The 17,207-nt window shown below is 35.5% G+C and overlaps 1 protein-coding gene across 1 annotated transcript; it reads right to left on the bottom strand.

Moving 5' to 3' along the window:
- Nucleotides 13,670–15,841, bottom strand: LOC107633041 (inositol transporter 4-like). The gene is made up of 3 exons (XM_016336675.2): nucleotides 15,037–15,841; nucleotides 14,241–14,954; nucleotides 13,670–14,152 (listed from the first exon to the last, which is right to left on the bottom strand). Exons 1-3 carry the CDS (start codon nucleotides 15,574–15,576, stop codon nucleotides 13,670–13,672), a joined length of 1,737 nt encoding a protein of 578 aa, XP_016192161.1. The 5' UTR covers nucleotides 15,577–15,841.

Raw genomic sequence — 17,207 nt, 5'->3', positions numbered from 1 at the left:
ATCTGTTGCACAATTATGATGCAGTGTGTAACCAAAATTTAGAGGAGGTCTTGGGCTGAGAAAAGCACAAGAATCCAATACTTTATTTCTTATGAAGCTTGCTTGGGGACTTGTAACAAATAGAACTCGTTATGGATCAAAGTTATGAAATCAATGTATGGTTGTGGGGATGATTTAATTCCTAAATTGCATCAAAGATCTAATTGTTCAAGCACATGGAAAGGTATTGATGAGCGGATATTTTATACGCTTTTTAGCATCATTTTCATATTGTCTTAGTTATATTTTGCTTAAGTTTCATTATATTTTCATAGGTTTTAGTGCAAAATTCACATTTTTTTTATTTTACTTTGAGTTTTTGTGTTTTCTGATGATTTCAGGTAATTTCTGGCTGAAATTGAGGAGTTTTGGCAAAGTCTGATCCAGAGGCGAGGAAAGCGTAGCAGATGTTGTTAGATTATGACCTCCATGCACTCAAGCGAGCATTTGTGGAGCTATAGAGGTCTAAATGACGCACTTTTAATGGCGTTGAAAATCTAACTTCCAGAACTTTCCAGAAATATATAATGGTTTATGCTTTTCTTCAAAGGAGCCTGCCCATATTGGGCGTTGAATACCCAAGGCCTACCTCCTTTCTGGCGTTCAACACCCTCAAAGGAACCCAAGCCAGCGTTGAATGCCCAATCACCCCCTTAGGGGCGTTCAATGCCCACCAAGAAGCACAACGCAGTGTGGATCAATCCCCCTAATAGGCGTTCAATGCCCATCCCTCAAGTTGGACGCCAAGCTCAGCCCAAGTACTCAACCAAAGTGGGCCCAAGAGAGGACTTTCGCATCTTTAGTCTAGTCTATCATACTTTTGTACTTCTTAGTTATTAGGTTATTATATATAGGAGAAGATCACCCTTGTTTAGGATCTTCTCCCACCACTTTCGAATTCACATTATTTTCTGTAAGCTATGAGCTATTAAACCTCCTAAGTTATGGTTAGGAGCTCTGCTGATTCTCATGGATTAATAATATTACTATTTCTATTTCAATATGTCTGATTCTATTCTCTTATGCATTTTTGTTCTTCATCTCATGAGTTAAGGATGAACCGTGGCATTCATCCTTGTTCTACTTGGGTTCTGTGCGAGTCCTGACCAAGATAGCATTGAGCTAAAGCTAGAGATTGCATTGCAGATTCCAAGAGCGTACCTGGGTGACTTTGGATAAGTGACATAAAATTCCAATGACCGTGGGTTACTGAGGTCTCTGTGGTGTTAAGGCTAGAGTCAGAGAAGTATCATTCCTTGATCTGGAACATCCGACCTTGTCTGTGGCATTTTGAGTAGGATCGCGAAGGGGAGTGGATTGCTTAGGTCTTCACGTTCGGCCATAGTGGGAAGCCATGAGTTAACTTGATGAGGAGACATGAGTTGCTCGGATATGGTGGACTGATATGGTTTAGAAGAGATTAACTTAATGAGAGGCGATGAGTTAATCACTTACGGCTGCCATTGAATGAATCATTCGTTATTGAAGTAGACAGTAAGAAAAGTTAATCCGAAAAGAATACTCATCTCCGAAGCCTTAACTGAATCTTTATCACTGATTTCACATCAATCTGGTATTTCGTTCTTTACTATTTCATTTTTGCTTTCAAACAAACAACTATCTTTTCTAATCGCCTGACTAAGAATTACAAGATACCTATAGCTTGCTCAATCCAACAATCTCCGTAGGAGTCGACCCTCACACACCTGAGGTATTACTTGGACCACCCGATGCATTTGCCGGTTTCATCTTTGCGAAACTTGTAGAGTTTAATTTTGCGCACCAGGTATCATTAAAATCTGGAATCAATTCAAGACAAATGTTGTTTGGAGAATAGGAAATCGTGATTCAATTCGCTTTCGGGATGATTATTAGATCCTAGGAATTGAGACCCTCAGACCTTTTGCCATGAGAAACATTGAACAAGGCATCTCTATGAAGAGAGTCAGTGACTTTGCAGATCAGAATGGTAACTGGGATTGAGAAAATCTTAGTCTATTTAATACAAAAGATATTCTAGACATTATTCGGACTATGAAAGCTCCTCATAGTGATCTGGGGCCAGACAGTTTAGCTTGGCTACCTGAACCTACTGGTGATTTTTCTATAAAATCAGCATATCAGATATTTTATGACGTTGATGAACAATTTTCTAGGAATTATTTCAAAGATATTTGGAAGCTGAAGATTCCGTAGAGACTTCAAAGTTTTGTGTGGCTTATCATGCATAAAGCACTTCTCACAAATTCTAGAAGGGAGAGAAGATGGCTTACAAATGAGGACAGTTGCCTAAGATGCCCTGGATGTGAAGAGACACTGCTCACGTGTTACACGATTGCCCCTATATCCGTAGCGCCTAGAATAGTAGTTTGGATAGTGCCCAACAACTTGACTTCTTTAACCAGGACCTTCAAAATTAGATAGAGAAGAATCTGAACTTAGGTACTCATAAGCAAAATGGGACCTCCTGGTCCATCTTTTTCATCACTATCTGGAATATAGCATGGAGAAGAAGGAATAATTTCATTTTTAATCAAGCTAGCATGCCATGTTCAAATCTTCTTCAATCAGCAAAGAACCTAGCTAGAGAGTATGAGGAGGCCCTATCCCTAACAGAGTCCAGTAGAATGGTGCTTACCTCCACCAGAGTGAAGTTTGTGGGTTGGGAGCTACCAGAGCCTGAATTGTTCAAGTTAAATACTACTGGGTCTTTCTTCAACTCCACCAAGATAAGAACATGTGGAAGCCTAATTCAAGATCACCACAGCAGATTTATTGCAGGTTTCTGTTTGAAAATTGGCAACACAATGATTACAAAGGCTGAGCTTTGGGGAGTTTATGTGGGAGTGAAAATGGCAAATAACCTTGATATTTAGAATTTGATAGTAGAGACGGACTCCGGTTGCATGCTGCAATTGCTCCACGATCATCCTGTTCAATGGCACACTACAACCTCTCTTATCCATGCGATTTGGGTTTTGCTTGCCACCCCGGGGAGATTTGAAGTTTGCCATATATTTAGGGAGGCAAACTTCGCAACATATTCTCTGCCAAGTATGCCAAGAAGCTCCTGTAGGTCTCCAGTGTATTGATGAAGCTCCTGCCTTCCTTTTTCAGGACCTAGAAGCAGATAGAAGAAGAGCCTCTTTTCCTAGAGCTACCATAGTGTAGTCGCTTTGTTTTCCTGAGCCCTTGGTCCTGTTTCTTAATTAAAAAATATATATATGCATTATTGTAATATATGATATATTGAGAGTATGTCATCTATTTTAATTTTACAATCACTTATCTTCTCTATTTATTAATTTCACAACACATTATGAGCATGAAGGCTTTTAAGGTAAGAAATTTTAATTATGTCAAATCTTTTTCAGTTGGAATTTTTACACTTTCATATTTCTGGATAAATTTATTTGTCATGAATTGTGGATGATGAAATTCATCTTGGCATAATGAGTCTCAGTGATGCCATTTAAGGCAAATAATAATGCATCATTAAAAGATAGCACTACAACAACAATTTTCTTTCATCGTCATCTTGACGAAGGATTGAAAAATGAATATCTTACCATAAAAGATCCAGTAGAATTATGAAAGAGCCTAGAGAAAAGTATTATCAGAAAAAATTGGTGATTCTTCCAAATGCCCGATATGAATGGCAACATTTGTGGTTATAGTAAAATTTTAAATCTATCGTTGAATATAATTCTACAATATTCAAAATAACCTAACAATTAAAATTCTGTGAGAAAAATATTACCGATAAAGATATGTTGGAGAAAATATTTTTGACGTTTCATGCATTGAATATGCTCCTGCAACAACAAAAGAGAAGGAATTTAAAAATATTATAAATTAATTACATGCCTACTTGTGGCAGAATAGAATAATGAATTGCTTATGAAAAATCATGAAGCTCGGCCATCTAGCTCTGCTCCATTCTCCGAAGTGAATGTGATAACTTGTAGTCCCAAAAATGATAAAGATTTTGATTTTTGTAACAAATATGACAAGAAAAAAATCTTTAATAATAAAAGATCCTACAAAAAGTGGGATAATAAAGAAAAGAAAAATGAACATAATAAGAAAACAGAATGCAAATGTCATTGTTATGGTGGTAAAGGTCATTGGGCACGTACTTGTCATACGTCAAAACACCCAGTTGAATTTTACCAAGCATCATTGCAAAAGAATGAGAAAAAGATTGAAACTAACTTTACCTTAAGAGATGTTCCTACCAGAATTCATTATGATGTATCTGATTTCTTTTAAAGATGCTGAAAAAAATATTGGTCATCTGATCAATAATGAAAATGTTAAGTAATATCTTTCCATGTTATGTGTTTGATTTTCAATAAATTAATGTATGTTTTTACTTATTTCATATTCAAAGTATCATTAAATAAATTTGTGCCATTATAACATGTGTACAATAAATAAAATAGTTATCATATAAATGCAAGTAAGAATATGATTTAAATCATACATATAAAGAACACATTAATAAAATGATTAACTACTTATGAAATTCATAAAAAAATTAACTCAAAAATATATCATACATTAAATTGCATTTTCACATTTTGTTTGTTCTTTCTTGTGAAGAAAATAATAATGAAGGTAAAAGAAGATGATATTTGTCTTGCGGATAGTGTAAGTATACACACTATTCTCAAAAGCAAAATTTATTTTCCGAATCTTATATATGAAAAGGCAAATGTTGATAGTATTATTGCGATTTATTGGTACAAGTAAGATAATTGATGGCTTTGGAAAAGCTGTTATTTTGTTTCCTAGAGGAACAAAAGTAATTATAAATAATGCTAAACAAAATCTCAAAGAAACTTATTGAGTTTTAAAGATATCCGTAAGAATGGATATCATATTGAGACAATGAATGAATAAATTCCTCTGTACTATAAGTCGTGATTCAAATAAGAAAGTCATATTGGAAAAATTGCATATACTTTCTTCTGGTATATATTATACTCATATTAGTACAATTGAATCACATGTAATAGTAAACCAAAATTTACTAGTCCAAATGAATTCATCATTTGACATCACCAATTAGGTCACCTTGGAGTAACAATAATGCGAAGGATCATTAAAAATTCACAAGGGTATTTATTGAAGAATAATAAGATTACTCAATCTAATGAGTTATGTTGTGCTGCATTTTTTTTTTCGATTGATAGGTTAAAAACTCGACCCAAAGCAGGGAGAAAAGACACAAACAAAGCCGAAATCTTAGTCATATCCCCTTTGACATTGCCATCAAGGATAATGATCAAGAATAGTACATCATTACTAATCTAGAAAATGTCAAGAATAAAAAAACCATACCTACTACAAAGTCTAACACCAAAATCAATAAGAAAAGTTCTTCTACTAAATATTAGGACTACACTAGCTTTTGCTAAGATACCTATATCTTTTATTGCATTATTCCATCACCAGTAGAGTATATAAGACCACATCTCTATAAATCATTGCCACGCTTGCACACCTATATTATTTTGATGATCATATGGCTTCTTATGGAGCATCCACTTATAGCACATCTTTGAAAAATCAATACTTTTTTTAGAGTCCTGTAAAAAATCACATGTAATATACACAATTCTAAGATTTCCATCATGACATATATGGATCTAATCAATACTACCATAGCATTACTCTACTCAATGACTCCGCATAATTCATGAAAAAAATCTTCTAGTAGCAAATACCAACAGTATAGGTGAAGTCCCGTAACCAAGAAGACCACTTCTAGACAATCAAACATAATGTTTACTGCATATTAGAAAAACATAGATTAGCACCACAAGACTCTACTACTCTCATTCTATTTATTAACCATTTTCTCCAATTGTTGATGAATTTGAACTCCTTGTGTGAAGCATATTGAACCTTGATATTATTGAAACTTTGTAGAAAATTTTTCAATTTATTTCTTTCAAAATTTAGCCTCCAATAGTTGTCACCTTGTCCTTTGGCCCATCTCACCAAGACTGCATCATTGGTTTTGAAAACCACCCACTTTAGAGCCACATTATACTCCTCCAGCAAGAAATCGACGGATGTTTCAATGCAGTCTACCAAAGCATTAACTCGAGAATCTGCATTTAGAAACTCACATAAAAGCACAACAATATTATTTTCAACATTCACAAGATAGCCACCCACTGCTATACATTGTTTTGAAGCAACATATTCTGCATGAATCCACCAAGAACATTCAAATTCAATGTTCATAATGGGTCCTAGACTACTGGTAGCCCCTTGAACAGTAGTTGATTGTCCTTGTTTCATTTTTTAGTTAAGCATTTCCTATTCTTTTAGCTAATACACAGTAAACTCCCATGCATCCTCCCACGATGTATCTTTTCTTTCAATAGTAAATTAGTTTCCGATCCTCCATATCACCCATACTATTGTAAACCAACAATTTATCCATTTTTTCTCTCCTCTCTCACCCCTTCTTGCTCACACCAAGATTCAAATAAACTTCTCACCTCCTTTCGCTTAACCCATGTAATACCCCCCACAACCAAGACTTTATTCCACAAATGAGAAACATAGTTACAATGGATGAAGAGGTGATCTATATCTTCATTCTCTAAACCACATCAAACACAGGTTATCTCATTCGCACCCACCACATTAATCAAGGCAAGTCTTTTCATCATGTTGAGCTTGCCTAAGATCAGAAACCAGCTCATCATCCCCACCCTCGGAGGTACTGCTCCTCACCATATATTATCAAAACTATGACGTGTTTTAGCAAAGCCCAACGCCTTTGACGCCACTGAGGTGATGAATGTCTTTATTGAGAAACTTCTGTCCTCTAAGCAACTCCAAATAAGCTTATCTTTTGTACCTTCATTTTAAACATAATTTTTGTAATTATAATAGTAATTCCTCAGTGTTTACATTCCCATTCCAAAAAGCGTCTCCTCCATCTTAGGTTCCACACCCACCTAAAGCTATCCCAAAAACCACATTTAGCAATAGTTTTTGCTTGTTGAGCGGAAATCAAATAAAGCCTTGGGAATTTTTCTCTGAGGCTTTACTCACCCAGTCACTTATCTGTCCATAATTTTGATTTTCACCATTTTCAACACATATTCTAAGCCTCGTTAAGCTTAATTCTTTACACAGTTGGTTACTTCTAACTCCATTTATGATATCCTTCCATGATCTACTAGACTTAGGTGCATTATGCTCATTAACTGGTTCATCTAATGGGACCGCACAAAGATATAATTTTCTTCCACATTGATTTATCCTCTGTTGAGTATCTCCACCACCATTTTAATAGCAAGGCAACATTGTTAATGGTGATATCTCCTACTGCATTACTTGTACTCTAATTGTGTTTACCTTTGTTTGTTTGTTTGTCTGTGTGGTTCCACCGGAGTTTGGAGGACTAGAGGAAGGTGAAGGATTAAGGGTTTTGGTTAGAGTTTGGTTAAGTTTAGGAGACTTAGAGAACCACCCCTGTTTATGGTTTCCGTTCTAAATCTTTAAGTTTTATAATCTGAGTGTCAGAGTTCTTGGATTGCCTCTGGCTTTCACGGGACCTTATATCTTATTTATGTGGGCACCATTACCATGTTGAGAACCTCTGGTTCTCATACCATATATATGTTGTTGTTTACATATGCAAGTCGAGAGGCACCTCGGTAAGCGTCTGGAGTTCATTCTGCAAGCGAAGTGTTATATTTGGGACTCTGTATTTTGAGCTTATACTTTATATTCTGTAGTTAGATTCTCCTCTGTATGTATAACTTTATTTTGTTCCTCTTAGAGGTCGATGTGGAGAAACAGGTTGTTGTTTTATCCGTTTTGGGATATTTTGGGTTATGTATATCTATGTATTTATACTCTGGCCAGCCTTAGCTGCGCAGGTTGAGTCGGAAGTTCAGTATTTTGTAACTCTTGACATTCTACTCTTTATACTTATGTATTATCCTTTTATGTTTTCTCAGTTTACGTTCACGCGAGCGATGCGCCTTTATTTTTGCGACTTATTGTTTAAGCTTTCTTTCAAGACTCCTTGAATATATATTTAGTTAACCTATATTATATATATGATTTTATTTTTAGAGGTCGTAATACCTCGTCACCTCAGTTTTATGACTATAGCATAAGACTCTACGTGGTAGAGTGTTAGACAATCGATTGGTATTCATAAAAAATGGATTTATTTATCTATTAAATCAATTAATATAAGTTTACAATTGAGTTATTTGATATCAATTGTTACCTAATAATCGATTGGTATCAAAATAAATTGATTGAATTAACAGCAAACACGATTTTTCTATCGCATCTAACGGATCAAAACAACAAATCACATAAGACCTCGTTGATTCATATTGTCAAAAAATTATTTATGGAACTTACTATTAATAAAAAATCTATTATGTTGTTGTTTCTAATTGGTAATGATACACTTATGAAAACAAAAATGATAATTTATAAAAGAAAGAATAAATTTTAAAATTAAATAATATATAAAAAATTAATTAATAAATAAAATTTAAAATAAATATTTAACAATTATTTGAAAACTTAAAAAATATATTTTATTATTAAGACTATTTAATAGTTCAAATATTTAGGAATCATTTTATCTATTGCCAACATGGCTAACGAAATAAATTATTGTCATATTTCTAGAGTTGTAGAATTATTGGACATCATTTGGTAGCTCGTTGACGCGCTCAGAGTTGCTTCCGGTTCTTTTGAATCAAGTTGTGAGTGGATATTATATCTATAATTGTTTTAAATATATTATTATCAATATCTATGTTGAATCATTAATTTTGGAGTTTGAAAATATTTTATTATTGTGATTTCTGAATTTTTGAAAATAAATATCGATCTGTGAAACTTACAATTTTATAAAAATACACACGAGACGATATTTATATATTTTGCAAAGTATAAATGTTTTCTTATTTGACCTTATGTAAATTTTAACTAAATTTTAGTATGCAATCCTATATATATTGATTTGCTATGGAATTTAGTAGCATGTTATAAGCACTAGAGATTTTTATAAGTGATTTGGTTTGGATTGGTTTGGGAGACTCTGACTAGAAAACCATAGTTAACGGCGGTTATGACGTTAACCTAGATGCATCTGGCTCAGACCTCAGCTAGCAGGGGCGTTGCTAGCCTAACGTGTAGGCCACACGTTGGATCTGTTATACCGTACAGGCACACTAGAGGAAAGGGCTACCCTTAGAGGTGGAGCCGCCCTAGGTGTGTAATGGTATCAGAGCTTTAGGTTTTTCTGTGTAATATGGAGCAAGTGTCCTTTAGTAAGATCACAATTGTGCAAATGGAAGCCGGCCCATTTTCACAAAGTGTGATGTTACTAGAGGCCTATAGGAAGTTGTCCTCAATCTTTTGGTCTCATAATTCTTTCTGTCTGTCCTACTGTCTTCGAACTCTATATACATATGTCGTTGGTGATTCAATCGCTCTACTTACTCGATAGGTGGAAGATGCCACCTAAGAAAAGACGTGGTGGAACTGTGGGTGCTCCTGATACTGCTAAATCCAATAGGGCAGTTTCTCCGCCACTTGGAGCACTTCGACAAAGGCCAAGGAGCCAAAGGATAGCTGATAGGCGCGAAGGAGAGATACCCCGCGAGAGAGTTCAAGAGAATCCCGCAGTAAGAGAGGCTCAACCGGACTTAGCAGCTGAATTGAGGGGAATGAATCAAACTCTTAATGCGGTGTTACAGGTTCTAACAAATCAAAATAGGGGTGAAGCAAGACTTCCTAATGCGTCAAATCCTCAGCCTCATAGGGTTCATCAATTGTTTGGGGATCAAGAGCCGCCAATTGAAAAGTATTTGAAGTTGAATTCGTCCACTTTCAATGGAGATTCATTGGATGAAGATCCACAACAATATCTGGAGGATTCAAAGAAAGCTATTCGAGCTCTCAAGTGCACCAAAGAATGGGCTGTTGAGTTAGTATCCTACAACTTGCGTGGTTCAGCAAGATATTGGTATGAGTCTCTTCTTGAGAGCAAAGAAGCAGCTGGACTTCCTCCTCCTTCTTGGGAAGAGTTTACTGAAGAGTTTCTTGCTCGATTCTATCCAGCTAACAAACAAGCAGAAGATGCAATTGCCTTTGAAAGATTAAGGCAAGAGAATATGACAGTGACTGAGTATGCTAAGGAGTTTACTAGACTTTCTAAGAGTGCTCCGTACTTGGTGAATTCAGAAGAGATGAAAGTACGCCGGTTCGTTCGTGGGTTGGCAGAACCTATGTTCACCACTCTTATGCCTGAAGTCGGACGCATGCCTTTTAAGGATGTCCTAAACTCTGTGTCCTTTGGTCTGACGAATGCGCCTGCAGCTTTCATGGACTTAATGAATCGAGTCTTCAAACCTTTCTTAGATCGATTTGTTATCGTCTTCATCGATGATATCTTGGTGTATTCGAAAAGTGTTACGGAGCATGAGTATCATTTGAGGATTGTGTTACAAACCTTAAGGGATCACAAGCTCTATGCTAAGTTTTCTAAATGTGAGTTTTGGCTTGATCGAGTGACATTCTTGGGGCATGTGGTATCAAAAGATGGAATCATGGTGGATCCAAAGAAGGTTGAAGCCGTTCAGAAGTGGCCAAGGCCTACTACTTATCTACCTTTGATCGAGTTCTCTTATAATAATAGTTATCAAGCCAGCATTCAAATGGCACCATTTGAGGCTCTTTATGGGAGAAGATGCAGGTCACCTATTGGGTGGTTTGAGGTTGGTGAGGTTAAGCTTTTGGGGCCAAATTTGGTACAAGATGCGGTTGAGAAGGTCCGCATAATAAGAGAACGTTTATTAGCAGCTCAGAGTAGGCAGAAGGCTTATGTTGATAACAGAAGGCGTAACTTAGAGTTTTCAGTGGGTGATCAGGTATTTCTGAAAGTGTCGCCTATGAAGGGAGTGATGAGGTTTGGGAAAAGAGGCAAGCTTAGTCCTCGATACATTGGTCCATTTGAGATACTGGACAGAATAGGTGCAGTTGCTTACCGCTTGGCATTGCCGCCTGAGTTGTCTATGATTCATCCAGTCTTTCATGTATCAATGTTGCGCAAATACCTTCCCGACCCATCTCATGTGCTTGCACCACAAGCCATAGAGCTACAGGAGGACTTATCATTTGAAGAGGAACCAGTGGCTATAGTTGATCGCCAAGTAAAGAAACTACGTTCTAAAGAGATAGCATCTGTGAAAGTCGTTTGGAAGAATCATTCGGTAGAAGAAGCAACTTGGGAAGTGGAGGATACCATGCGCGACAAATATCCATATTTATTTGAGTCTGAAGGTAATAATTACATCTATCGTAGTATATAAGTTCAAAATTCGGGGACCGAATTTTTTTAAGGGGGAGAGAATGTTATACCCACGAAAAGAACCTTGAACTGTTTAGGTAGTGATTATGATTTGGTTACGTAAGACTTATGGTTTTAACTATATACTCTAGTTATCAACTCAATATATATATGATGCGTATTTTGGATATATTTGGTTGTGGATATAATTTGGAGTATATTATTGTTGTTGTCTTGGAAATGGAGGTTTATTATTAATACAGGGAGTTAATATTTATGTTGGTAAGGTCCTAGAAACAGAGGAGATTCTGTCCGTTTTTCTGAAAATTTGGTCGTTTGGCTTGCTGAGGGACTTGTCCCTTGAGCGCCAGTCATGGCTTGGTTCGGGTCATGACATTTTTTTTTACATGTAATTGCAATTTCTTCATTCGCACCCCCTATATCTAATACTTAAATAACAAATTAACAAGAAATTGGGCTAAATATGTTGCGGTTCAATAAAAAAATCGAGAAAGTCTACAATAGTCAATGTGTAAGAAAACGGAATGGCGTGTGGAGGGACTGTGGATGGCATGTGGGAGTGGAACCCACACTGATTCAACGCACTTGATATTTTGTTTCTTTATAGGACCCACCATGACACTTGTTCGTGCTACTGTGCTGTTTGCCCTGTTCTTTCTTAGCTACTTCTACATCAAAAACCAAATAAAAATCCATAAGCAAAAAAATATCACGTTATTTTTGGAATTGTGATTTGTGAACAAGTCACTCTCACGCCACAAATTAAACCGAACAATAAAGTTATAAATTTCAAGATCTGCACAACAAACCACCATGTCATTAAACAACATAGGTCTCCTCCATATATATTATTTAATATATACTACGGAATTCTAGTTATCCAAGTATCATTCTAAATAACCAAAAGAGTAGAATGACAATTAAGTGTATAAAGATTTTGACATCAAATTAATGTCTCTAAAGAAAAAAATATCAATTTAGTCTTTTATGATAAAAAAATGAGTAAATTTTGTCTTTCTGTCAATTCATTAACTTAAAACTTAATAGTTTTACTTATATGTATTATTAACTAATATGACGTATTTATTTATAAAAGGTTATTACGTAGATAACAACTTTTCGAACGAAACTTCTTCTATTTTTATAAGATTCATGATAAATAAAGAGCAGTTATTGAAGTCTAGAGACAAACTCAAAAGGTAATGAATCTTTTTCTGTCTAAAACTATATTCTTTCTATACTCATGTGACAACAACAAAATACACACCACTGTAAATAACAAAATACATGAGCAACTTCCTTTATTTCGCACTATCTACTAACAAAAGGATATCCATGTCTATTTTTTACTATAATGAAGGATCTAGCTAATTGGTATTTTTTTTTCAAAGACTAATTAGACCAAAGTCAAAGTCATGAAAAACTTAATTATCACTTTACTCTAAGTAAAATGACTCGATACTGTTGATTTTCCAATCTAGGGGCAAAAATTAGTACGACTTTCAAGTGTAATATAAGTTTAGATGAAATCTTTTTTACCTATTTAGAACCTGAAAGAATAATGGCCGAGGCATTTATTTATTTATTTATTTATTTATTTATTTATAGTGGCTACAAATAATGATGTTTAGTTTAATATAATGTTAAGTTAATATTAGTTAATTAAACTGATGAACAACATAGTGAGGTGTTAAATTTTTTGAGGAAAAAAATTTATCTGACTGACATACACTTATTGTTTTTCCTTTAAGTGTTGACTTTTAACATTTTTCACTTAGTGCCACAAATTTACTAAATAACGTATATATTGCTTAAAAATTCAATAATTTATTGAGCTTGTGTAAAATTAAAGCCTAAAAGTCATGCACGCATGTACCAAAAAACAAAATAGTTATCATTAGCATTTTTAATGGTGTGAGATTACATCTAATAATGTGAAATTACTCATTTTTTTTATTGCTGATTAAGTGCTGGCCAGATTTTAATAAAATTACTGGCTTTATATACTTTTTCATAAAAGTATTCATACAACGTGCCTCTTTTCTTATTTAATGTGTTGGATACAAATCTGACATACATGGAGAAATTCTCTATCACTCTGTCAGCATGGATTTTGAAAAAGAGAATGCACGCACTGAAGCAGCAATTCTATTTATCTCCTCCTTTAATTTCCATTCCTAGAAGAGAGAATCGTCTAATTCTCGATCTATATGAAAAGATAACTAACAGTTTCATCGTATCATATCATTTTATTTAATTACTAGTACTTGCTTTCTCTTCGTCTATCTTTAGATTGGTGCAATCACAAGGGTTGAAACCTTTCTGAAGCAACTTCTCAACCTCTTCAAACTGAAGCCCTTTGGTTTCTGGTACCAATAGATAGATGGCAACTAGTCCAATTGTGGAAAATCCAGCAAAGAGGAGGAATGTTCCTGCAGCCCCAAGTGCATGGATGAGTGACAAGAATGTCAAACTCACTACGAGATTAGCACACCAGTTTGAAACTGCTGCTATGCCTCCACCAATTCCCCTGAATCTCAATGGGTAAATCTCTGAGTTCAAAACCCAAGGCACTGATCCCATTCCAGGAGAGTATGCTAGGATATATAGTCCCAACACTATAACTGCAAGCACTCCAATTTTGCTTGGGCATCCATCAGAAAACCATACGCGCTTTTGCTCTCCGCACACCGCTCTGACTTCCTTTGTTTCCGCCAGACACGCTCCCGGAAGATGCTGCATCATGTTCATTGATTATGTTAGATTAGATTAGACTAATACATAGATATATATAAGTTGAAAGAGATGGAAGTGATGAACTTACATTGGCCCCAGTGCTGGCACAGAAGGCACATTCAGCTTTCAAACATTTCATGCAGTTCCATGAAGAGACATTGGGGGCATCAAGATAAGCTTGGCATGTAGCGTTAGCACCGAAGCTGAGGGTGTCAATGTTGTCAATTGGAGGAGCGGTGGTAGCTGCCTGATAGAAAACTCCGGTGAGAGTAAGGAGGCAAATGATGATTGCAACAAGGGATAGGAGCATGAGCTTTCTCCTTCCATATTTATCGATGCAAAGCATGCTGAGAATAGATCCAACGGCGTTGAGACCAGATGTGACGAGGGAGAGTGCAAGTGCGGTAGATTTTGATGCAATGCCAGCAAACTGAACAATGGTTGGGCTGTAATACATGACGGTGTTGATGCCAACGAATTGTTGAGCGACTTGAGCAGTCACACCTGCATACAATCCTCTTCGAACAGCGACGTTGCTGAAAGCAGCCTTCATTTTCTCTCCAAGGGTTTGACCGATCAACCCTTCCTCTTGCTTCTCTTGTTCTACTGCTTCTCTCATCGCTTTTATCTCCCCTTCAACCTCATCTGCTTTGTAAATCTTTTCTAGGATTTTCCTTGACTCATTTTCTTTCCCCTGGTTGTACAACCACCTCGGTGACTCAGGCAGGGTTAGCATCAAAACAAACTGAACCACCGCTGGAAGTCCAGCCACCCCAAGCATCCAACGCCACGTTCCAGGAGTCTACATATTATGATAAATAGTTTAGTCAAATATGTTAAGTTATTTAATCTTTTTTAGTTATTATCCGAGTAGATATATATACCTTGGTGAATGCGAGGTTGATAAGGTAGGAGAGGAATTGGCCAAAGGTGATGAGGAGACCATTGATACAAACGAGAGCTCCTCTAATAGCAGCTGGGGAGGCTTCTGAGATATAGAGAGGAGAAGTCATGGAAGCTATGCCAACTCCAAAACCAACCAAAATTCTTCCAATGACGAGGACCCAAGGAGCAGGGGCAATAGCCATGACTATTGCGCCAAGAAAGAAAACAATATCAGCCCCTAAGATAGAGGTCTTACGGCCGAGCGTGTCGTTCATCCATCCACCAAGTGCAGCACCAATGATGGCTCCCGCTACAGCCATACTTACGATGACTTCCTGCAACCATAATTTCTTATCAACTTCTACAAAGTCCTCACGAATGTAAAGCAAGGCTCCTGAGATAACACCGGTGTCGTAGCCAAAGAGGAGACCTCCAATTCCGGCCGATAGAGCAAGGCGCATGATGTAGGGCGAACTGGTTGCTCTTTTCCAGAATTCCATGAACTCTTGCTTACTCGCTGCCTCCGGCCCTCCTTCCATTCTTACTGATCACCTTATTAATTTAATGTCAACCCTATTGATGATTTCTAGCTTACCTCTACCACTTGCACTCCAGCCACGCTGAAAATATTATTATTCCATCAATAATTGTTTATTTATACATACAATTAATCTCATGCATTTCATAACATCATGCAGACTTTTAATTATAAAGTAAAATTTGATCTCAACGATAATTAATCAATAATATCTATTCTTTCTTATCCCGATCTTAACACCTTATCAAAAAGGTAATTATTATTGTTCCTAATTGATCCTATAGAGTTGCGATCAACAACACAGAAACAATTAGGATTATATCTTATCATATCATTATTATTTATTCATATATAAAGAAAAAGTACAATCCAAAAAAGATTGAGATAAATTAATCAGATAAAATATGTTACGTACTTGTACTATAGAAAACGTTGAGAGAAAATAAACTTTACTATGAAAATCACAACACTCTAATAATGTTAAACTTCTACAGAAAATTTCTCAGATCAGATATGTGGTATTATGCTCTTTTTTTGGTCTCAGAAGTCCGAAGTTATTTTCTTGTATTATTGGTTCAAACTCTGTATTTTTTCTCCTTTATATATAAATCTTTTACATTAATGACAGCTAATATATTCATATCTTTAACAAATAACAAGACACCAAAATTTGCCTTCATTGTATTCAACCCTGTCTTAACCGTATATTAGTTTTCTTAATCCTATCCAATTTCTTGTTTTGTTTTTATTTTTTTTTTTGTTAAAATTTATCTGTTTTTTCCTGTATCTTATCTATTTATAATCTAAGTAAAGCTAAATTCTCTAACAAAATAATAAAATAAAATAAAAAAATAAGAATAAAATAGCTACTTTTTTATTTTAACCAATATATATAAATCAAACCCTTCAAGTTATGTGATTTTACTATTACTTTATTTGGAAAGACAAATAAAATTGTGCTGGTGAATTGGTGATATATTTTTAAGGAGATCGATATCACTTTAATATTTTGAAAATTTTTAACATTTTATTATATTCAAAATGTATTCACCCCGTCTCTAACCAACAGCAAGGTTAATTAATCGATTCAAAACCTGTTTTGGAGTGAATATTTATTTTCTGAGGTGTTCAAAAAAATGGTTTGTACTAAATTTTAATTTAGTCTCGAATATTTTTTTAGATAAATTATTAGTTCTTAATCAAAAAAATTGATAGAAGGTAATAATATATGTACCTCAGAAATTGTCAGATATGATGATTTATTCTAAAGAGGTTATGCTCTGAGTAACCATATTAAGGAAAGAATATAGAAGGAAAGAGAAGGGTAAAATGCTATTCCAATTAGCATCATCAAAAATGTTATTGATACATTACTTTTCAGCCACTAATTCAGCCATTCTCACTAGAATACAGTAAAAAATATGGTTACGTATAAAGATGCACTAAGATTCAGAGACAATACAACGCACTAGGAGTTTTTTCATCATGCCAAATTCAATCGTGATTTCTTCTCTTCTCGACAGAGGAGTTCCATTGCATGCACCTCACTTCTCTTCTCTTCAATTGTGCCAACCTCACTCCTTACTTCTCTTCTCTTCGATCGCGCCAACCTCACTCCTCGCTTTCTTCTCT

This window comes from Arachis ipaensis, chromosome B03 (genome assembly GCF_000816755.2).
Source record: "Arachis ipaensis cultivar K30076 chromosome B03, Araip1.1, whole genome shotgun sequence".
Taxonomy (NCBI): Eukaryota; Viridiplantae; Streptophyta; class Magnoliopsida; order Fabales; family Fabaceae; genus Arachis; species Arachis ipaensis.
This window is presented reverse-complemented; position numbering and strand designations above follow the sequence as displayed.

Bases quoted from the DNA above. Each gene is read 5' to 3' on its own strand.
- LOC107633041 (XM_016336675.2), bottom strand. From the start codon at position 15,576: ATGGAAGGAGGGCCGGAGGCAGCGAGTAAGCAAGAGTTCATGGAATTC. The intron at 14,955-15,036 runs GTATATATATCT...CATAATATGTAG, and splicing joins TCAACCTCGCATTCACCAAG to ACTCCTGGAACGTGGCGTTG. The intron at 14,153-14,240 runs GTAAGTTCATCA...AACATGATGCAG, and splicing joins GTGCCAGCACTGGGGCCAAT to CATCTTCCGGGAGCGTGTCT.